Genomic DNA, 23,566 nt, shown 5'->3' with positions numbered 1-23,566 from the left:
CTCACCTTCTAATGCCCTCTTCTCCTTCTGTCCTCAGTCTTTCCCAGCATCAAGGACTTTTCCAATGAGTCAGCTGTTTACATCAGACGACCAAAATACTAGAGCTTCAGCTTCAGCATCAGTCCTTCCAACAAGTATTCAGGGTTTATTTCCCTTAAGATTGACTGGTTTGACCTCCTTGCAGTACAAGGAACTTTCAGGAGTCTTCTCCAGTACCACAGTTCGAAGGCATCAATTCTTTGGTGCTCTGCCTTCTTTACAATCCAACTCTCACAGCTGTTTTGTTGTGAGACCACTGGGAAGACCATAGCCTTGACTATATGGACCTTTGTTGGCAGAGTAACGTTTCTGCTTTTCAACACACTGTCTAGGTTTGTTGTAGCTTTCTTATCAAGAAGCAATTGTTTTCTGATTTCATGGCTGCAGCCATCATCAGCAGTGATTTTAGAGCCCAAGAAGCAATTATACTCCAATTAAAAAAAAAAATGCTAAGAACAAAAGGAGACTTAGAATTACATTCAGAGCAAGACAGTGAAGGAAGATGCAGGTCTTCTCTTCAGCAGAATAGAAAACTGCAAGAAAGAACTACGAAATTCTTACTTTTCTTTCATGTCCTCAATCAAGGAGAATAAATTTTAAATAAGAAAGAGAACACATATTGGAAAGGGAAATAAAATACTAAATAGAAGAGATTACAGCACTCTTTCATTCTAGTAAGTCACTTCCTCTGAAATAGCTCAACTGGAATTCCATCACCTCTACTAGCTTTGTTCATAGTGATGCTTTCTAAGGCCCACTTGACTTCACATTCCAGGATGTCTGGTTCTAGGTGAGTGACCACACCATCGTGATTATCTGGGTCATGAAGATCTTTTCTGTATAGTTCTTCTGTGTATTCTTGCCACCTCTTCTTAATATCTTCTGCTTCTGTTAGGTCCATACCATTTCTGTCCTTTATCGAGCCCATCTTTGCATGAAAAGTTCCCCTGGTATCTCTAATTTTCTTGAAGAGATCTCCAGTCTTTCCCATTCTGTTGTTTTCCTCTATTTCCTTGCATTGACGCTGAGGAAGGCTTTCTTATCTCTCCTTGCTATTCTTTGGAACTCTGCATTCAGATGCTTATATCTTTCCTTTTCTCCTTTGCTTTTCGCTTCTCTTCTTTCCACGGCTATTTTAAGGCCTCCCCAGACAGCCATTTTGCTTTTTTGCATTTCTTTTCCATGGAGATGGTCTAGATCCCTGTCTCCTGTATAATGTCACGAACCTCTGTCCATAGTTCATCAGGCATTTGGTCTATCAGATCTAGTCCCTTAAATCTATTTCTCACTTCCACTGTATGATCATAATGGATTTGATTTAGGTCATACCTGAATGGTCTAGTGGTTTTCCCTACTTTCTTCAATTTAAGTCTGAATTTGGCAATAAGGAGTTCATGATCTGAGCCACAGTCAGCTCCCAGTCTTGTTTTTGCTGACTGTATAGAGCTTCTCTATCTTTGGCTGCAAAGAATATAATCAATCTGATTTCAGTGTTGACCATCTGGTGATGTCCATGTATAGAGTCTTCTCTTGTGTTGTTGGTAAAGGGTGTTTGCTATGACCAGTGCATTCTCTTGGCAGAACTCTATTAGCCTTTGTCCTGCTTCATTCTGTACTCCAAGGCCAAATTTGCCTGCTACTCCAGGTGTTTCTTGACTTCCCACTTTTGCATTCTAGTCCCCTATAATGAAAAGGACATCTTTTTGGGTGTTAGTTCTAAAAGGCCTTGTAGGTCTTCACAGAACTGTTCAACTTCAGCTTCTTCAGTGTTACTGGCTGGGGCATAGGCTTGGATTACCATGATATTGAATGGTTTGTCTTGGAAACAAACAAAGATCATTCTGTCCTTTTTGAGATTGCATCCAAGTACTGCAGTTCGAACTCTTTTGTTGACCATGATGGCTACTGCATTTCTTCTAAGGGATTCCTGCCCAGAGTAGCAGATATAATGGTCATCTGAGTTAAATTCACCCATTCCAGTCCACCTTAGTTCACTGATTCCTAGAATGTTGAAGTTCACTCTTGCTATCTCCGGTTTGACCACTTCCAATTTGCCTTGATTCATGGACCTAACATTCCAGTTTCCAATGCAATATTGCTCTTTACAGCATCAGACCTTGCTTCTATCACCAATCACATCCACAACTAGGTATTGTTTTGCTTTGGCTCCATCCCTTCATTCTTTCTGGAGTTCTTTCTCCACTGACCTCCAGTAGCATATTGGGCACTTATCAACCTGGGGGAGTTCCTCTTTCAGTATCCTATCATCTTGCCTTTTCATACTGTTCATGGGGTTCTCAAGGCAAGAATACTGAAGTGGTTTGCCATTCCCTTCTCCAGTGGACCACATTCTGTCAGTGGCCACAGGACTGGAAAAGGTCAGTTTTCATTCCAATCCCAAAGAAAGGCAATGCCAAAGAATGCTCAAACTATGGCACAATGGCACTCATCTCACATGCTAGTAAAGTAATGCTCAAAATTCTCCAAGCCAGGATTCAGCAATACATGAACAGTGAACTTTCAAACGTTCAAGCTGGTTTCAGAAAAGGCAGAGGAACCAGAGATCAAATTGCCAACATCTGCTAGATCATGGAAAAAGCAAGAGAGTTCCAGAAAAATATCTATTTCTGCCTTATGACTATGCCAAAGCCTTTGACTGTGTAGATGACAATAAACTGTGGAAAATTCTGAGAGAGATGGGAATACCAGACCACCTGACCTGCCTCTTGAGAAACCTATATACAGATCAGGAAGCCACAGTTAGAACTGGACATGGAACAATAGACTGGTTCCAAATAGGAAAAGGAGTACGTCAAGGCTGCATATTGTCACCCTGCTTATTTAACTTATATGCAGAGTACATCATGAGAAATGCTGGGCTGGAGGAAGCAGAAGCTGGAATCAAGATTGCTGGGAGAAATATTAATAACCTCAGATATGCAGATGACACCACCCTTATGGCAGAAAGTGAAGAGGAACTAAAAAGCCTCTTGATGAAAGTGAAAGTGGAGAGTGAAAAGATTGGCTTAAAGCTCAACATTCAGAAAACGAAGATCATGGCATCCAGTCCCATCACTTCATGGGAAATAGATGGGAAAACAGTGGAAACAGTGTTAGACTTTATATTTCTTGGCTCCAAAATCACTGCAGATGGTGATCGCAGCCATGAAATTAAAAGATGCTTACTCCTTGAAAGGAAAGTTATGACCAACCTAGATAGTATATTAAAAAACAGAGACATTACTTTGCCAACAAAGGTCCGTCTAGTCAAAGCTATGATTCTTCCAGTGGTCATGTATGGATGTGAGAGTTGGACTGTGAAGAAAGTTGAGCACCGAAGAATTGATGCTTTTGAACTGTGGTGTTGGAGAAGACTCTTGAGAGTCCCTTGGACTGCAAGGAGATCCAACCAGTCCATCCTAAAGGAGATCAGTCCTGGGTGTTCATTGGAAGGACTGATGCTGCAGCTGAAACTCCAATACTTTGGCCACCTGATGTGAAGAGCTGACTGATTTGAAAAGACCCTGATGTTGGGAGGGATTGGGGGCAGGAGAAGAATGGGATGACAGAGGAAGAGATGGCTGGATGGCATAACTGACTCAATGGACATGAGTCTGGGTAAACTCAGGGAGTTGGTGATGGACAGGGAGGCCGGGCGTGCTGTGATTCATGGGGTGGCAAATGTCAGATACAACTGAACTACTGAACTGAAGTGAAGTCACTTTAGCATTTTAGTCTAGCTTCCAACATTTTCTCCCAGGTGTAAATTTTATTTTGTTATTTCAAGAGTGAAAGGGATGTTTCTGAGCTCAAAATAAGGAAGGATTTATTTTAGTAAAAATTATGTCATTCACCTATGGCCTTTATACCCAAAAGTGCCCCAGCCCTTTCTGAAGAGGTAATCCTTTTTAGATCACATATCTTTGCCTTCTGGCTAAAGCTGATTAAACCAAGGGTGTGACCTTTGCCAAATTATGCCAGTCCATTGGCTGAAGTGACCTGAAGCAAAATGGTTTGAGCTAAACCTTATAACATATGAATTTAGATTTTTTCATTTGAATTGCCACTAATATTATACATTAATATTTGTCCTCTTCCAAATTACAAATTTCCAGTTTTAAGCATAGAGTAAGTTAATTTTCCTACTTTGGCAAAGTTAGGTGTGAAATTTGGCCATGAAGATGAAAGGTGTTAGAAAAAAGATGGCAATTTAAACACATCTATCTACCTTCCCTACATCTTTTAAAACAGGGAAAGTATTTTTTAATGGTAAAAACTAGCAACAATGAGGAAAACCACAAAGGAGAAAACAATAAAACTAAAGTTCAGAAATCAAATACACCCGTAAATGACTCTGCCAACCTAAAAAATATTATTAAAAGCCTGTACAAGAAAAAGACAAAAGATAAAAAGATAAAAATGAATTCTGTGTATACTACAGAATATCTCTTACACACTTCTGATTTTGTGTATTATGCTTTTACTTGCTTATCTCCTTTGCTGGGCTAAGCCCCATGATATAGGGAATCGGGCCTAATTTTCTTTGTATCCTCAGTACCTGGGTACTGCTTGCTTGATATAAAATAGGCGCTCAACACATGTTTATGGGACTAATGAATCCATATTCATTTTATTGTAATAAATAAAAACTCATGTACTTGCTGTCTCTCACTCATTTGGTGTATCTTATAAGCTATAGATAAGCTGACTACTCTTAGATCATAGAATATCCATTCTATGGGGTAGCCTTGAACCAACGGGCTCACTGTAAAAGTCTAATATCCAAAGACTGCAATAACGTTTTGAAAGCATCCCCTAGCAAAGAGGGGGCAGCCAGTAAATTGTTTATGAATTAAAGTTCATTGTTTTGAATGGTACATGGAAGAAAAGTGAAGTGACTACCTTAAAGAAACAAATAAGAACAAGGAAAGATATGATAAAGCAGATGGGAGATACAAGGCAAAAGTCATAAACACTACTAAAAACTGTATTCAAACTTTTCTACAATTTTTTTCACGAAAACAAAAGAATAAGAACTAGCAGATGTTTTAAATACATAAGACATTTCAGGGCACTAAAAAGGGACAAGAAATAGTTGTTTGACCAATTTAAGAGGAAAAGATGGACTATGCCAAAAGAAGTTGTTGAGAAGGATAGCTATTACTGTTGGATCCAAAAGAAAATTTTCTTGATCAGAAAAACTGATTTTTTCTTTCAGAAAATGACATGTGAATTTCTGAGAATCATTAACAGCCTATGCTAAAAAGAAATAATCTTCTTCTCAAATAATGCAATATTGGCGACCAAAGACTGTGCTTGTCACAGGACTCGAAGCTCTATTCTTTTTTCAGTTTATTTTTTTGCCACACTGTTAACGAACAGGTTTTGTTAATTCTCTTATCTCAATCCTATTACTTGTTCAGAGCTATTTCTGTAAGGGTCATCAATATCCAGGGATCTTAAATCTGAGCTTAAACTTGTTCCACTTCAAGAGGAGTTTAGCAGACAGTAATTCTTATCCACTGAACACAATCAAGAACACCAGGCACAGAAAACTAAACTGTCTAAACTGTGAGTCTTCTTGATAATATAATTTTAAAAATTTTACCTTCGGGGGGAAATAATGATTTTACTGTTTATATATTATTGTGAGTTCTTTAAAAATATTTCTAAGTAACATTAAGTAATATTTATCCATTATGAAGATAATTAAATACTGTGTGTGAATGTGTGCTCGGTCGTGTCTGACTCTGCGGATCTATGCACTGTAACAGCCCACCAGGTTCCTCTGTCCATGGGATTTCCCAGGCAAGAGTACTAGTGGGTTGCCATTTTCTCCTCTAAGCCGCCTTCCAGGCCCAGGGATCTAAACTACTTCTCCTGCATCTCCAGCATTGGTAGGCAAATTCTTTACCACTGAGCCACCTGCAAAGACCCTAAGTACTGTATTATCTTTCCCTTTTAAAGTGATTTGCACAAGTCATCTTCATTAAGTTCAGGGTAAACACACAATTTTGAGTATGATATTCTAGAAAGTTAAAACCATGAATAGAGGATTTAATTTTGAAATTTACAATTCTTCGGTCCTTCCTTTGAGTGAAGGGTGAACTGAAGGAAAGAAGTGAGGATTTCTTACAATTTGTGAAGTTGACTTCCAAGCTGCAAAAGGGAGTATTAGCATTCAGCACTAAAGCACTCTCAGATCTCTGAACCAAATACTTAACCAACTTTGTGTTCCTGGGTTTTCTTATTGATATTATATTTTTTGTTGTTATTTTAATCTTTAAGGATAATAATGTCTGTTTCAGAAGGTTACTTCAAGAATTTAATGAGAAATTAAAAAAAATAAAGGGGTTTATTGAGATTTATTAAATTAGGTAAAATTTTCCTCTCAAATGTTTTTTGGGTTTTTTTTTTTTTAGCATTTTACTCCTGTGGAGGTGAGTATTATTACTAATAAAACTTAACAGTTTTCATCATGCAAATGAATGTAGTGAGGTTTCCCATACATTTTCCATGAAATATTTTTATTAACTATAAAAATATACTATATATATATTCAAGCTTTAATATATATTTAAATATACATGATATATACTTATTATATATTTTTAATATATATATATTTGACCATTATTCATGCTACTTAGAATTACCTAATATTAAAGCTAGAAAAAACTTTAAACATCACCTGATTCACCACAGTAATTTTTTGCCTACATATTATGTTTATAAACTGGATTTAATGTTATATAAGCTGTTGTCAAATTGTGTGTTAGTCACTCAGTCATGCCCGACTCCTCGCAACCTCCCTTGTCATGGAATTCTGTAGGAAAGAACACTGGAGTGGGTTGCTATTTCCTTCTTTGCTGTCAAATATATATGTATATATAAACCATCTGTGATGTCTAAAACAGAATTCAAATAGTATGTCCTGGTATAGTGCTTTTACAAGATATATCTGCTCTGAATTTCCCATAGGATTTTGACATTTCTATTTTTTTTCAGAACAAGTCAGAAAATATCTATATGCAATAAGAGCAAATCTGGATAAGTTACCGTCTTCTTCATTTGTTAGGAACAATAATTCAGTTATAATTTGAAAGCTCTTATTTTCCAAGAATATTTTTTTTACTGATGATACTAGTTAAGAAATAGATTGTTATTTGTTATACCTTCCTGAGATGCAAATTGTTCAAAGCTTCCCTACATCTTCCACTTGCCCTGTCTCATTTGTTGAAAAATCAAAACTATTTGAGAAAGTTAGAAGCTGAGAAAACATTCTATCTGCTCGGTAGTGTCTTAAAGTTCCTATTACAGTTCTTCTATCAATGTTATCATAAACTTTAGACACAACAGAGGAAAAAAGTAATAAAGTAAGGGATGTTTTCAATAGTATCAATATTTGAGTTTCATATGTAAGGGAAAGGAAAATAGTATTTGCTTAGAGCCAATCATTTGTTCAGCATTATTTGTCACAGCCATCTTGAGGAGTAAAATATCCTCAAACATGAGTGTCCCATATTCCACTCATCTTTCTGGGGATTTATTTTTAAAGAAAGCTCTCCTTATGATGTAAAAATATAAAAGTTGACCTCCCCCCAAATTAACAGCTAGACAGACTAGAAGTGGTAACAGAAATCCTGAGTGCTGTTATTGTCTCTGCAAAGTCCTACTCCACCAGACAGCTGAAATTCAGAAAGTATATGAATCACTGTGACATAAATGCTGAAATTTAAAGAGAAAATCACTTATGAGTTCAAAAAATTAGAAGTAGAGAAGTAATTCATTGGAAAGCAAGTGTGTCACATTCAAATTAAAATCACCTCCCATTTTCCACTTATGGACACATCCTTAGAAAATTTTTACTATTGTTTTCAAGGCAATTTCATGTACATTTTATTAGCCCATACTTCATGACTTTAAATCAATCTCCTTTTCAGGTTTCACACTCTTAAATGCCGTGTGGCAAACAGATATTGCTAGAAGTAAGTCAAAGTATATGGTAAAGGATCTTAGTAATGAAATAATAGAATAAAACAGCTTTGAGATAAATGTATAACATGTGTGTGGCTATGTACACACACACAATACATATCCATATGCACATGTATTTGGGTGAGGGAGCTAATTAGACATTAAAAGTGCATATACATATTGATTACAAATAAAATTTATATTAGTATGACTATATTGGAAGGACTAATGCTGAAGCGGAAACTCCAATACTTTGGCCACCTGATGCAAAGAACTGACTCATCTGAAAAGATCCTGATGCTGGGAAAGATTGAAGGTGGGAGGAGAAAGGGGACAACAGAGGATGAAATGGTTGGATGGCATCACTGACTCAGTGGACATGAGTTTGAGTAAATTCTGGGAGTTGGTGATGGACAGGGAGGCCTGGCATGCTGCAGTCCATGGAGTTGCAAAGAGTCAGACACAACTGAGCGACTGAACTGAACTGAACTGAATTTTAAGTATTTGGTTCTAGTACCTAAAAATTTTAATTACTTGCTAATTATCATTTTGAAAAGTGAAAAAAGAAAGAAAGCATTAGTTGCTCAGTCATGTCTGACTCTTTGTGACTCCATGGACTGTAGCCCTACCAGGCTCCTCTCTCCATGGAATTCTCCAGGCAAGAACACTGGAGTGGGTAGCCATTCCCTTCTTCAAGACCTGACCCAGGGATCGAGGCCAAGTCTCCTACATTGCAGGCAAATTCTTTACCATCTGAGCCACCTGCAAAGCCCACTCAATACCTATAAAGTTCCTACTACTAAATATTATACATTTTATATCATTTAATCTTTACACAGTTATTTGAGGTAGACACAATTTGATCACTCCAATCTTACAAATAGAGAAAATGAAAGCACAGAGAATTTGGTGATTTGATCAACATCACATAGCCAGTAACAGGCAGAACTAGATTTGAACCTATGTGTTGTTAATCATTATGCTATACTGTCATTTGGAAGCACTGCAATGCATGGTTTTGCCCACAAGAAGCTAATTCTTCATTGGGTAGAAGATATATATATAAGTAAACCAGTTAGAGAGTAACTCAAGAAATTAACTGATGTAAGGCATGAAATTCCTTCTATATTAATATTAAACCAAGACCACTTAATTCTTACTGCTGCTGCTGCTAAGTCACTTCAGTCGTGTCCGACTCTGTGCGACCCCATAGACGGCAGCCCACCAGGCTCCCCTGTCCCTGGGATTCTCCAGGCAAGAACACTGGAGTGGGGTGCCATTTCCTTCTCCAATGCATGAAAGTGAAAAGTGAAAGTGAAGTCACTCAGTCGTGTCCGACCCTCAGTGATCCCATGGACTGCAGCCTTCCAGGCTCCTCCATCCATGGGATTTTCCAGGCAAGAGTACTGGAGTGGGTTGCCATTGCCTTCTCCGTAATTCTTACTAAAAGTCTCTAATTCATAGTCAGTACATAAAATAGTGGTGTAGGGTAGAGAAAGAGGAAATTGTGGCTTGGGTGAAATCATCAGTTACTTTTGTGATCTAAGATAATGATGTCTTCGTAAGTCCAGTAATAGCTTCCATGATCTGACATGGTGCCATCAGACCTATCTGATGTGAAATTCCCACCACTAATCACTTTTTTTAAGAAAAGAAAGAAAAAGCAGAACTGTTTTCTACAGGAGCCCATATGACATTGGTAAGACAGTTGCGGCAGGGGTTAAAACATCTGACATTAATATACTAGCACTGGTGAGAACATTAGCCTGGCTTAGTTGATCAGATTAGCTCACAGTCACCTTGGAAAACACAAGAAGGCAAAGATATAAGAAGATGTATGGTTAAAGGTAAGAAAATGTAGAACATGAAGCCCTGCATGGATGTATCATCCTTATGGACTACAGACCAAGACACAGAATCTAGAATTCTATCAAAAGTGAAGGTGAAGGAGAATATCTGTAGACTTTCCTCACCAAGAAGTTTCGCTTGGTTTTATCCACCTAATGGCACAGGATGTTCCAAGTATGCCTTAAAGATAGATAATTTGGTATATCCCACTTCAGATAAGTTAAAGAATTATTTTAATCAAGCACTTCAGTACTTTATTCCCAGTCATTTATTTATATCTCATGGCTAATCATGTTCAGACATAATAATGCCATTTTTAGTACAGCACCTTCTCTGAAACAGCTTCTTATTCAATGTGTTTTCCAAAGGGAATATATGCATTCATGTATAAGAGAGGGGGAAGGGTATTCCTTTTTAACTGTATAATAACAAAAAAAAATCATTTCAAAAATTTCACAGTGAAGATTCTTTAATACTCTGTGATTTTTACTTTTTTGATGTTCATGGAAAGATGCCATATATGTCACAACAAGATCATTTTTATCTTTGGTTGTTGGATCTCTTTATTTTGTACTTAGAGAAACCAGTGTCAGAATACAGCATCTAAAACTTTAAATTACAATTGAAAAAAAGAAAAGGAATGAAAACACATTTACCTGGACCTCAGCCCTAGTAAATAAAATGGAATATTTATATGGAGGCTTTCCCCTGCTCTGGCATTAATTTTATTTCTCAACAACAAATAATACTTATTGAAATGCTTTAAACAATTTTTCCCTCTGCATGGAAAATACTGATAAACAGTGTATTCTTACATGCACTATAGTTACTTAATCTGACCTAAACCAAGGTCGACCCATCCATTCTGAACAAAGTCTGTGTATCACTCTTCTGATCTATTTTTTAACACAGTAGATTGTATTGTATTGTATTGTATTGTAGTTTGTGTTGTAGTTAGCACGTGGACTGCAGCCCTGCAGGCTCCTCTGCCCGTGGAATTTGCTAGGCAAGAATACTGGAGTGGATGGCTATTTCCTACTCCAGAGGATCTTCCCAACCCAGGGATCAAATTGGCATCTCCTGCATCTCCTGCACTGGCAGGAGATTCTTTACCACTGAGCCACCTGTACCATTCTTTACCAGCTAAACCCAATGGGTAGTTAGCACAGAACATCAGTATTTTTCCACAGACATCAGAACAACCCCAAGACTGGCCAAGAAAATAACTGGCACTTGAATTATTTGATATGTAGGAGTTTCCTGGCCTATATTTTTAAAGGACCTTCTGTGGCATCCCAGGTATGTGGGCCCAGAGCAGAGAAAGAAAACAAACAATCCAAACAATGGGCAACATAATCCTACTATGCCTCATTTCCCTACCTGCCATTCTTAAAGGATAGTTGGGGAAATCTGAGAAATGCTGAGGCTCCAAACCAAAGCTTTACAAAGTAAGGAAAAGACAGGCCATACAGAAGTACAGAAACAGTGGCCAGAATCTATATAATTTAGATAATGCTTTACAATTAAGAGTCAGGTGCTGTGGACTCAACTGTATCCCTCCAAATTCATATGTTGATGACTTAATCCCAAATGTGATGGCATTTTGAGATAAGTAATTAATAAGGAAATAATTAATGGTTAAATGAGGTTATGAGGGTAGGGCCTTGATCTATAGGACTACTGTTCTGACAAAATGGGATGTCAGAACTCCAGCTTTCTGTATCATTTAATAACACAGGGAGGTGACTTTCTGCAAACCAGTAAGAGAGGCTTCACCGGAAATCAATCCTCCCAGATCTTAATCTGAGACTTCCAGCCTACAGAAATGTAAGAAAATAAATTTCTGTTGTTTAAGCCTCAAAGTCTGTCACATTTTGTTATAGCAGTCCTAGCAGACTAAGTCACTAAGGTTCATATGTGATTTTTTACAAGTAGAAAAGTGGTATAAAGTTTTACAGACTAAAGTGTTAGCTTGTAAACATATGCCACACGTTGAGAAGATTTTATATAAAAGTTGAGCTACATAAAAACAGGACTAAGAAACAGGCTTAATTTTTGAATTTGCTCTTAAAGATTGCTGAAGCCATAGAACTGTTTCTTCAGTTACATTTAAAAGGGCTTCCCTGGTGTCCAGATGGTAAAGAATCTGCCTGCAATGCAGGAGGCCTGAGTTCAATCCTGGATTGGGAAGATCCCCTGGAGATGGGAATGACAACCCACTCCAGGATTCTTGCCTGGAGAATTCCATGGACAGAGGAGCTTGATGGGCTACAGTCCGTGGGGTTACAAAGAGTTGGACACGACTGAGCAACTAACACTTTCACTTTCACACTGAAAAACTCAAATGTCATTGTTTGGAATGTAGAATTAATTATCTTAAAATGGTTGAGATGAGTCTTTGAGTGAAGTATCTCACTTTGCTACACAAATCTCAACACAAAGATCAGTGTAACATTTCCATAATTTTGCTACACAAGCGAGAGTAGTTCTATAAAGAGCATTTTGCAGTTTTATTTTGATATGAAATTGATGCATATTGCCTATTACCCTTGCTTCTATCAGTGATCCAGAGACACAGGATTGATGATAAATTCTCAGGCAACATGTATGACTGTCAAGAACCAACAGCAGGCAAAGCCATTTTGTCTTTTGCATTAACTTTCCAGAGTCATTACCAGTCATTAGAATTTATTCAGAAAAGTTGAAATAAACAGACTCTTCTATTACATTTAGTGTAAATGAATGCGGTTTAATCCAAAGCAGATAAATATATAATTCATATAAATACTATCTCAAGAAATATATAATTCAAATATATACTATCTCAAGAAATATATCATTAGAATAAGTATTATCTCAAAGAATAAGGACCTACTGATTTGTTATTTTCATATTTTCATCTTGGTTTTAATGCTTATACAAAAATTAGGTGGATTTGTTTCATTAATTCATTCACTCATTGAGCATGTTATTGAATTGTATAAAAAAACAAGGATTTTAGAAATTTGGAAGTCAGAGAAACCTGGAATTGAAATTGAGTTCTATCTACTCCATACTACCTCTGTGAGCTCTGGCAAGTCACTGAATCTCTTAGAGCCTGAGAATTCACATCTGAAAAATGCAGAAAAGGTTTTGTGAACATTTAAAATAGTGTATATATCAAGTGGACATATCACTTAGATTCTTTCTAAATTGCTGCCGTCATTTATGGACTTTTTTTACAACATGTGAAACAATTATCAGAAGTAAGACAGTGACAAGTAAAGACTAGTCTTTGTCCTGGAAGAACTTACAGTAATGAAGCATGTAAGATAAGTTCGAGAAACTGTTGTGGATGCTAGGACAGAAATGAGTTTAAGGTTCAGTGATGAGATGATCACTCTATTTGAAAACTCACCAGTAAATTACAACAGTCAGTACTGAAAGCAAAGCTCTTCTTTAGGAACACTAAAACTCTATAGTCAGTTCTAAACTAGATATTTTGATTAGATTAAATCAACATATATGAAATGACTAATGAATGTCATCACAGTTTCATGCGAACAGGAGTAATGATAACAATGAAACATTCTAAGGGTGGATTTGGGGTTTTTAGATTTTAAAAGCAAATATTTAAGAATTTTACTCACTTCCTTTCTAGTCCAGATCACTATTTTGTACAAAACAGGAACTAAAGGAAAAATTATTTTAAATTGTCACATTTTATTCCTTAGTAATTACTAAACATGGATGGGGGGTGTTAGAGTTTTGAAGACATAGCTTGAAAAATCTTATCCCATATAAGCCATTATTTTAACATACTATTAACTCCTAAACTAAGAGAAAAATAAAACCTAACTTGGTATAATTATACTTTTAAATTCTATTTCTCACCAATATTTAGTTTCACTTTTAAGAGTTTTGTAGTACTCATTTGAATGGTAGTCTGTCAAAGGTCATCCAAACACAATTTTTACTTAACACAGATTTTATTAATTGAAACAGTATTATAACTGTCTGAAATAAAAAAGAACACTAACACAGATTTTTATAATATATCATATGGAAAATAGAGTAATTCTTGAACCACAGTAAATCTTAGGGAAGGTGGCAGATTTTTTTGTCTTCTTGCTCAACTTTATCACCAATTTCCAATCACATCTGTTATTCCCAATAACATCTATAAATCATCATGTAATATTATATTATTTACAATAATGATTGTATTTACAATATCATTATGTTTACAATAACACAAAGTCTTATAAAATCCTATTATTACTTGAAATCCTTTTAACCTAAAGTAGACATGGAATTTTTTAGCTACTAATAATACCACTGCAAATTAAATATTGATCATATTTTTAAATGACTATTATACATAGAAATATATAGAAATTATTTTATTTTATAGATTTACATAGCACTTACTATGTGCAAGCATCTAAGCACCTTCCAAATACTAGCTGGATTAATTTTAGGATACAAAAGCAAATTTTGAAGAGAATAAATTAAACCTCAGAGTAAGTTGATGAAGGGGATATTAACAGGTGCGTAGCTCAAACTTATCAATAACTAATAGGCTTGTGTCTTCCTCTATAGTGTCTTCAAGCAGTGCAAGCAAATACACCTCTTCCAACTTTTTTTCCAATTTCTGTCTCTGTTGTAAATTTTACCAATCTATGAGAAAGTGAAAGCGAAGTCGCTCAGTCATGTCCGACTCTTTGTGACCCCATGGACTGTAGCCTACCAGGCTCCTCTGTCCATGGGATTCTCCAGGCAAGAGTACTGGAGCGGGTTGCCATTTCCTTCTCCAAGGGATCTTCCCGACCCAGGGATTGAACCCTGGTCTCCCACACTGCAGGCAGAAGCTTTAACCTCTGAGCCACCAGGGAAGCCCTCTAACTCAAATGGAGGCATTAGGTAAGGAATGGACTCTATCTTTTACTACACAGGCAACTTGGCTTACTTAAGTTTTAGAATTTGTGAATGCCACACTAGATGAGTTTTGTTCTTCACGTAACTCAAGAGTCCAGAGAAAAGGCTGGCCCATAGTCTGTTCTTTTCTTTTTAGCTGCGCTGGGTCTCAGTTGCAGCTCACAGGCTTCTCTTTAGTTGTGGCAGCCAGGCTCAGTAGTTGCGGTGCGCAGGTGTGTGGGCTTAGCTGTCCTGCAGCATGTGGGATCTTAGTTCCCCAGGATCAAACCCAGGTCTCCTACTTTGCAAGGAGGATTCTTAGCTACTGGACCACCAGTGAAGACCCCCACAGTCTACTCTTAACATAGACTAATCCAATCGATGGACCAGGTTTTCCCCCAAGTAACTGGATTATCTTTTCAGTAAAAGAATTCCTTGAAATTGGTGAAAGTCTTTTTGAAAACTGAAATTTCTTTTTTCTCCACTAGACTGCCAACTAGGTTGGCAAGAAACAGGTTAAGAAGCAGAATGCTTCTCTCTCTTCACCATGTGAAGTAAAATTTCACATAGGTTTTCTTAAACTTATATACGTTTATTGTAAATAGTAGCTATCCCAAATTATCAATTTACTTTTGCAAAATAAAAGAGACTAGCCCTTTCATTGTCATTCATTTGAAATACCAATTTAAAAAAAGAGAGAAACTAGCTTGAAACCAACTTTCTGAGGACTAAATAACTATTAAAGTTATCAAACAGTTTCCATTACTTTGTTCTTCTGAAGAAAATTTATATTAATTTTTTTTAGATGCAAAAATCATTTTTAAGTAATTCCAGTAGGTAATTAAGTGGATTCTTTTGTCCAACAACATTTACTTACTTCTGTTTTCTCTTATTTTCATTTTCTTTTATTCTTTTTCACAATTAAATTTATTCAAATTTAAAATTATCTATTATAGTTATTTACTTATTTTTAATTATTTTAATTGGAAATTAAACTTTTAATTGTAAAATTAAATTTTACAATATTATGGTAGTTTTTGCCATACATTGACATGAATCAGCCATGGGCGTACATGTGTCTCCCCATCTCGAACTCCCCTCCATCCCCCTCCCCATCTCATGCTTCTCGGTTGTCCCAGTACATCAGCTTTGAGTGCCCTGTTTCATGCATCAAACTTGGACTGGTCATCAATTTCACATATAGTAATGTACATGTTTCAATGCTATTCTCTAAACTCATCCCACCCTTACCTTCTCCCACAGAGTCCAAAAGTCTGTTTTTTATATCTGTGTCTCTTTTGCTGTCTTGCATATAGGGTCATCGTTACATCGTTCTAAATTCCATATATATGCGCTAATATACTGTATTGTTGCTTTTGTTTCTGACTTACTTCACTCTGTATAATAGGCTCCAGTTTCATCCACCTCATTAGAACTGACTCAAATGTGTTCTTTGTTATAGCTGAGTAATATTCCATTGTGTACATGTACCACAACTTTCTTATCCATTCATCTGCATGGAAGCAACAGCTAGATTGCTTCCTTTCCTAGCTATTGTAAACAGTGCTGCAGTGAACACTGGGGTACACACGTCTCCTTCAATTCTGGTCTCCTCAGTGTTTATGCTCTGCAGTGGGATTGCTGGATCATACGGCAGTTCTATTTCCAGTTTTTTAAGGAATCTCCACACTGTTCTCCATAGTGGCTGTACTAGTTTGCATTCCCACCAACAATGTAAGAGGGTTCCCTTTTCTCCACACCCTCTCCAGCATTTATTCTTTGTAGACACTTTGATGGTGGCCATTCTGATGGGTGTGAGATGGTACCTCATTTTGGTTTTGATTTGCATTTCTCTAATAAGTGATGTTGAGCATCTGTTTGTTAGCCATCTGTATGTCTTCTTTGGAGAAATGTCTGTTTAGTTCTTTGGCCCATTTTTGGGCCATTGGGTCATTTATTTTTCTGGTATTGAGCTGCATGAGCTGCTTGTATATTCTGGAGATTAATTCTTTGTCGGTTGTATATTTATAGTCACATATATACTGTGGAATAGACTGGCATCCCCTTGACTGCTTTTTCTTAGAAGTCTTTTCTTGTTAAAATTGGCAATCAAACTGGCAAAGACCTTTGACTTCCAGTGATTCTGGGTAGGAACTATAATGAGGAAAACAATAAAATTAAGATACCAGTCCAAATGTTGGGGGCAGAAGTCTCAGCAAAAAAGGAATTGAGACAAAGAGTTCTGGTTTACCATTCTGTGCCTTGGGAAAGCACCAAACAGACCAAGCTCAGTGTCTATCAACAAAAAATTAAGAGGGAATCAACACATAAGCTGGATGATATCACTGCTTAAAACTGACTTTGAAAGAAAAAGACAAGGGGAAGAGTAGAAGAGGGAAAAAAAGTAAAAGGAGAGTATATCCCCCTGTTAGTTTACCCTCCCCTGACTTGAAAATTCCAAGAAAATCACAACTATAGAGACTTTCTTAGGGTATGTGTTATTATGTATACTAGAGTTTTCCAGATAACGGAAAGATAAATAGGCAAATAAGTTGGATTTGAATGTGAGCTAAGAATAAATAAGTTCTACACAAGGGCATCAAGGAGGTTCCTAAGAATAAAATTCCACATGCTTTCAGTGGATTTTGTGACAATTTATTTTAGCTTCTCAAAATTCTATAGGCATAGTTACTGGTTGCTTCCATTTGCTTGGTGGGTGACACCACCAAAACATGCCTTATGGTATGGAGAGCAGTTACAGTATTAGGCTTCAAATTACACTGTTCCTTAAGATCAAAAATCTTTAATGCCAATTTAGAAGCTGGATTTGTCAAACCATACTGAGAAAATAACACAGTATCTTAACTTCCATTTAAAAGTTAATGCTTTAAGACTCAGCTCTAAAATCAAAAGTAGGTTCAAATCCTTGCTCTACCACTTACTATGTGATCTTAAGCTCGTAAAACTTAAACTCCCTGTCCTTTAGCTTCCTTGTCTGTAAAATGGCATTAACAATGTCCCTGCTACATATGGTTGTGTGAGAAAGAATGACTTTTGACACATAAAATGATTGATACAATGCCAGGCACATACTAGTGATCATAGTAAGTATGTAATTATTATTAATTAAAACATTATTACTATAAAAATGATTATAATTTTATGAAATTTGCTAACAGATAGTAATAAAATAAATCAGTAACAAATAATACTCACTAAGTACACAGACCTAAACTAAAGACTTTTTAAGTAAAGACAAACTATAAATTATGTAAATTTCTTAGGTCAAAATCTCTTTAATGACCCAAATCTTAAATTAATGTCCTTTTACGAGAGAGGCAGAATGCTATGCACTATATCACTTAGTGACAACCCTTAACTTCCATGGAACCTGGCAGCAGAATATATATACATCATTTCTCCTAGAATTCATCTGTCATCATTACTTTTTTGTTCATCCCATAGATCATATCAAAACTAAATCTCTAAAATGGAAGAAGCAAAAAGCCAAAGTTTGGAGGAAGACTTTGAAGGACAGGCCTCACACACAGGTAAGGAAAGTCAGAAGAAAAAAACAATTGTAAAATTAAAATTAAGTTTGCTGCTGTTGCTGCTGCTGCTAAGTCGCTTCAGTCGTGTCCGACTCTGTGCGACCCCATAGACAGCAGCCCATCAGGTTCCACCGTCCCTGGGATTCTCCAGGCAAAATTTGGAGATCTCTTATTGTCATTACTCAGTATGAAACTTAAGTAATACCTTTGAATGGGTTGATGGAATCATCTAAAAAATATTTGACTGCATAAATTAATGTGAAATCAAATACTTTTGAAACAATTTTAATTAGATATCAAAGAAAAACACTGATTATTGAGAATTTCTTCTGTCATAAAACCTCTCTATCTACACTACAATTATGTTTGTATTAGCAAAAAAAAGAGGTGGGGGTGGAAATGCAGGAAATCCCTTGGCCTATGAAGTCATCATAGGCAACTGTAAAAAGAATGAGTTACAAATACAAGATCTGACTTAGAGGTAGTTCCACAATATGAGAAAGCAAGATGCAGAAAGTTATGTGATACCATTTTCTAGAGCAATTCTTTGCCACTGTAAACAGTAGAAAGCCAAAAGAAAAATAAATAAAGAGTTTTTAATTTTAATTTTTTGAATCTAAAAAATACAATAATTTTAAAATATAAATGTATTTGTTCTAATTGGAGGCTAATTACTTTACAATATTGTATTGGTTTTGCCATACATCAACAAGAATCCACCACAGGTGTACACGTGTTCCCCATCCTGAACCCCCCGCCTACCTCCCTCCCTGTGAAATCTTAAATGAAATTGATTTCAGTATTCTTCCAGAATAACTAAGACTTCATTTTATCCAAAGCCTGTTTTGTTGATCTGTTAAATTGTGTGTGGCTGTCTATATACCACTAGCAAGAGTTTAAAAGTCAAATAGCATGGTTTAAATTTTTAAATTCAAGTTTCTTTTAACTCTATTGAATCTTATTTAAGTAATACTCCCTTCTCTGTTTAATAATCACATAGAATTTTTAGATTTAGTCAGGAGTTTGAATGAGTTTATATGAATACTAAACAAAAACCCATGAAAACTAATTTCATAATGACAGTGACCTTCTAAGTATAACACAAAGCCAAGAAATCATTAAGGAAGATTGAAAAATTTAGCTATATAAATGAGGAAAGGAAGGAAGGAAGAGAGAAAGGGAAGAAACACAGAAAGGCAGACAATTTGCTTTAAATTTTATTCTAGGACCCAAAGGAGTAATAAATGATTGGAGAAAGTTTAAATTGGAGAGTGAAGATAGTGATTCAGTTGCACCTAGCAAGAAGGAGATTCTCAGACAAATGTCTTCTCCTCAGAATAGAGATGACAAAGACTCAAAAGAAAGATTCAGCAGAAAGGTAAGATAAGAAAAAAATCTATTATTTATTATTAATAATCTACAATATGTTTTTATTAAAGTATTGTTTGTATTAGCAAAAAAACAGGAGGGGGGAAATGCAGTAAATCCCTTGGCCTATGAAGTCACCATAGGCAACTGTTAAAAGAATGATGTACAAATACATGATCTGACTTAGAGGTTGTTCCACAATATGAGAAAGCAAGATGCAGAAAGTTATGTGATACCATTTTCTAGAGCAATAGAAAACAAACACTATATTTGTATTTATGCTGAAATGATTATATGAGCATATATGTAAAAAAGTACGAAAAGACACTGACCAAACTGACAATATTGGTTAAGTGGAAGGGTGGGGTTCATTGACTGTTCTCAGCTTCCTCCTTCCAAGGAGGAAGAAGATAAGCAGAATAAGCTGCAATATATCCATGATTTTTTTTTAAAGGAGCATTTTTAAAAATTCTCATTTGTCTCTTATTATACAATGTGTATGTAAATCAGTATTTGTGGTTCAGTCTGTTTAACAGAGAACTATGACAGCAACTTTGGAGAAAGCAATGCAACCCACTTCAGTACTCTTGCCTGGAAAATCCCATGGACAGAGGAGCCTATGGCTGCAGTCTATGGGGTCACTAAGAGTCAGACACAACTGAGCAACTTTACTTTCACTTTTCACTTTCATGCATTGGAGAAGGAGATGGCAACCCACTCCAGTGTTCTTGCCTGGAGAATCCCAGGGACGGGGGAGCCTGGTGGGCTGCCATCTATGGGGTTGTGCAGAGTCAGACATGACTGAAGCGACTTAGCAGCAGCATTATACAAAACATTTAACAATGGTTAGGGTTAAAATAATTTTGAAAGATAAACTTAAAGCAGAAAAAATAATATGATAAGAAGAATGAGATAAAAAAAAGAGAATGAGGACATTAGAAAAACAAATATAGGAGGAAGAAACAAGAGAACAACAAAAGCACCAGATATTTCTACTTAATCCTGGTATCTTCTATAAAAAAAACCTACCTCATAGGTTTATTGTGAAGATTAAGAAAATAATCTATATAAATTATCTAAGACATAGTAAATTTTCCATAAATTTGGGGGTCATCCAACTTCCATGGTTCTGGGCTGTTCCACATCAATTAATCACAGTATATCCCATCAACACTCCTTTATATCGTGTGTGTGTGCACGTGTGTGTGTGTGAAGGGGGAGGGTGTTTAACATTCTATTGCCTAAATCATAATGACATTGCCATTGAGAAAGGCTCTGCAGGTAATTTTATATTCCAGTTGCAGTGAAAAGTAGCTGTCTTGCAAATAGAAGTTAGGTCTTTTCTCATTTTAGCCTAAACCAGTGCATACAAATCACCTGGAGGACTTGTTTAAACATGGCTCACTCAGCCTCACCCTTCCAGATTCTGATTCAGTAGGTCTGGGGTGGCGTCCCCAAATTTGCGTTTCCCAGAACTTTTCAGCTGGCGGTGATGCCACTAGTCTTCTGGCTAATCTGGTGAACTCCAAATATGAGTAAAAGCTGTCTTGCTTAAATGCCATCCTATAGATTCCAAAAATATCAGTAAGTGATTTGACAAAATCTTTTAAACAACTTTTGTTGAGGAGGCAATAATGTCCAAAGGCATTTGTTGGGGACACGTTTAAATGAGTATGCAGGCACTTGTGTGCACATGTGTGTATTTACAGTTTTATGAAAGTTACTCTAAAGTAGACCTTGTTGGTGTTTTTTCACCCAAACTGGAACATTCCATGACCATCTCACAGCTCAACTATATTCGGCAATACTAATGTATGCACTGAATCATGAAATAATTACTGAACCTCTATTATGGGCCAGACACAAAACATATTAGAGAGTGATAAATGACACAAAAAATTTCTGCCCCCACAGAACACAAAAGTTAGGAAAACTAATATTAGACTAATAAATATATATAATAATATCAAGTATTATTTATTACTATGAAAAAAATAATACAGCAAAAGGGGTACTAAGTGTGGGGCAGGGACACTTTTAGGTAGAATAATCAAAGAAGGTGACATTTGAACAAATGAGGTGGAAGAAAAGGCCACCTCAGGAGGTAGTGAAAGTGAGTCACTCAGTCGCGTCTGACTCTGCAACCCCATGGAGGTAGAGGAGATAGCAAATGCAAACTCTTAAAGTTGAGAACGGGTTTGTTACGTATAAAGAATACAAATTTCTGACTGATTGATCTCTATCATTTCTTCTATCTATCCCCAGATGAGCGTTCAAGAATATGAACTAATCCACAAAGATAAAGAAGATGAAAACTGCCTTCGTAAATACCGCAGACAGTGTATGCAGGATATGCACCAGAAGCTGAGTTTTGGGCCTAGATATGGGTTTGTGTATGAGCTGGAATCTGGGGAGCAATTCCTGGAAACCATTGAAAAGGAACAGAAAATCACCACTATCGTTGTTCATATTTATGAAGATGGTGTTAAGGGCTGTGATGCTCTAAACAGTAGCTTAACATGCCTTGCAGCCGAATACCCTATGGTCAAGTTTTGTAAAATAAAGGCTTCTAACACAGGCGCCGGAGACCGCTTTTCCTCAGATGTACTCCCCACGCTGCTTGTCTACAAAGGTGGGGAACTCCTAAGCAATTTCATTAGTGTTACTGAACAGCTTGCTGAAGAATTTTTTACTGGGGATGTGGAGTCTTTCCTAAATGAATATGGGTTATTACCTGAAAAGGAGATGCATGTCCTAGAGCAGAGCAACATGGAAGAAGATATGGAATAAAGATTCACTATGTCAATGTCTCATATTTCTTATTCCTCCTTTAAGCATTGAATAGTGATTTTGGTAGTATTCACATTCTTTTAGGGAATACCAAACATAGCCCTGGCTTCTCTAATTTGAGGAAGAAAAACTCCAGACTGACACTAAAATTATATGATTAGCATGTCTTAATATTAGTTACTCAAGTTGATATAACACTTTACCTCAAAACATTGTAGTCTTCAGCAACATGTTAGTAGACAAAGAGGATATGAAAAATACTGTGAAAGTTTTCAAAAATCCCTTTCCAGTTATATGTTGGCTTTTTTATTCCATGCTTTTCCTCATTGTTATTACTAGGTTTTTCAAATTATATTGTTAATTATAAATTTGCTTGTGTAATAAGAATAAAGTCTCGTAAGGAAATACATTCTCTATTTGAAGTTTGTTCTCTCTCAAATATTATATTATCAAGGCCCTAAAACATTATATAACCCAAAATACAAATAAATTTTCATTTGGTAAGATATTTTATATTCCAAATAAACTAATACATTAGAAACACTGTGGCACATTAAAATTATTTTTTAAAACTATTTGTTTAAAAATACTGTTTCAGAGTTTCAGAAAATAACTTAAAGAAAAAAAGCAAGTAGAAGCAAGGTCTTTTTTTTTTTTAGACAAAAGAATAATATTTAGTGGTAATAATAATTACAACTATCATTTATTGATTGTGTTTTAAGGGCCAATATTTTATACATGTCATTTCTAATACTTAAGCACAATTCTGCAAGTAAAGATTACTCCCATTTCATAAATGATGAAATTGAAATTCAGAGTAGAAGTTCTATTTCCATGTCCCTTGAAAACACTTGGAAAATTCTCCTGCTACACAAACACATGGAAATGCAAAATAAAATATAATTTGAAAAAATGTTTTTAAGTGCAGGAATGAGATGAAGAGCAAGATAAAAGAAATTTCTAGGTATCTGAATCAGAGCAAAAAATAACCATGAGTGAGAGCCAAAATATGTCCTATTATTGAAGGCATGGTGTTTGGTAAATAATCAAAAATGTGCTCTCAGTGACAAGGGTGCTTAAAACAGGCTGGCACATTT

The 23,566-nt window shown here is 36.1% G+C and overlaps 1 protein-coding gene and 1 long non-coding RNA gene across 3 annotated transcripts in view; one reads left to right on the top strand and one right to left on the bottom strand.

The window, feature by feature from the left end:
- The window catches only part of LOC132657475 (uncharacterized), a 93,671-nt gene that overhangs the window by 62,632 nt on the left and 7,473 nt on the right, over positions 1–23,566 (bottom strand). The window lies entirely within an intron of this gene.
- PDC (phosducin) lies at positions 5,529–22,874 on the top strand. 2 transcript variants are annotated; one of them, XM_060396202.1, is made up of 5 exons: positions 5,529–5,610; positions 6,462–6,479; positions 18,226–18,311; positions 19,538–19,689; positions 21,945–22,874. In XM_060396202.1, exons 3-5 carry the CDS (start codon positions 18,251–18,253, stop codon positions 22,467–22,469), a joined length of 738 nt encoding a protein of 245 aa, XP_060252185.1. In that variant the 5' UTR covers positions 5,529–5,610; positions 6,462–6,479; positions 18,226–18,250; the 3' UTR covers positions 22,470–22,874. The 2 variants fall into 2 exon arrangements, with proteins under 2 accessions (XP_060252185.1, XP_004013928.1); XM_004013879.4 differs by lacking the exon at positions 6,462–6,479.

This window comes from Ovis aries, chromosome 12 (genome assembly GCF_016772045.2).
Source record: "Ovis aries strain OAR_USU_Benz2616 breed Rambouillet chromosome 12, ARS-UI_Ramb_v3.0, whole genome shotgun sequence".
NCBI lineage: Eukaryota > Metazoa > Chordata > Mammalia > Artiodactyla > Bovidae > Ovis > Ovis aries.
The sequence above is the reverse complement of the archived record's forward strand: the minus strand, read 5'-3'. Positions and strand labels throughout refer to the sequence as shown.

Excerpts from the sequence above, each read along its gene's own strand:
- PDC (XM_004013879.4), top strand. The coding sequence starts at position 18,251 with ATGGAAGAAGCAAAAAGCCAAAGTTTGGAGGAAGACTTTGAAGGACAG. Across the intron at positions 18,312-19,537 it reads AGGACAGGCCTCACACACAG|GACCCAAAGGAGTAATAAAT; the intron begins GTAAGGAAAGTC and ends ATTTTATTCTAG. Across the intron at positions 19,690-21,944 it reads AAGAAAGATTCAGCAGAAAG|ATGAGCGTTCAAGAATATGA; the intron begins GTAAGATAAGAA and ends ATCTATCCCCAG.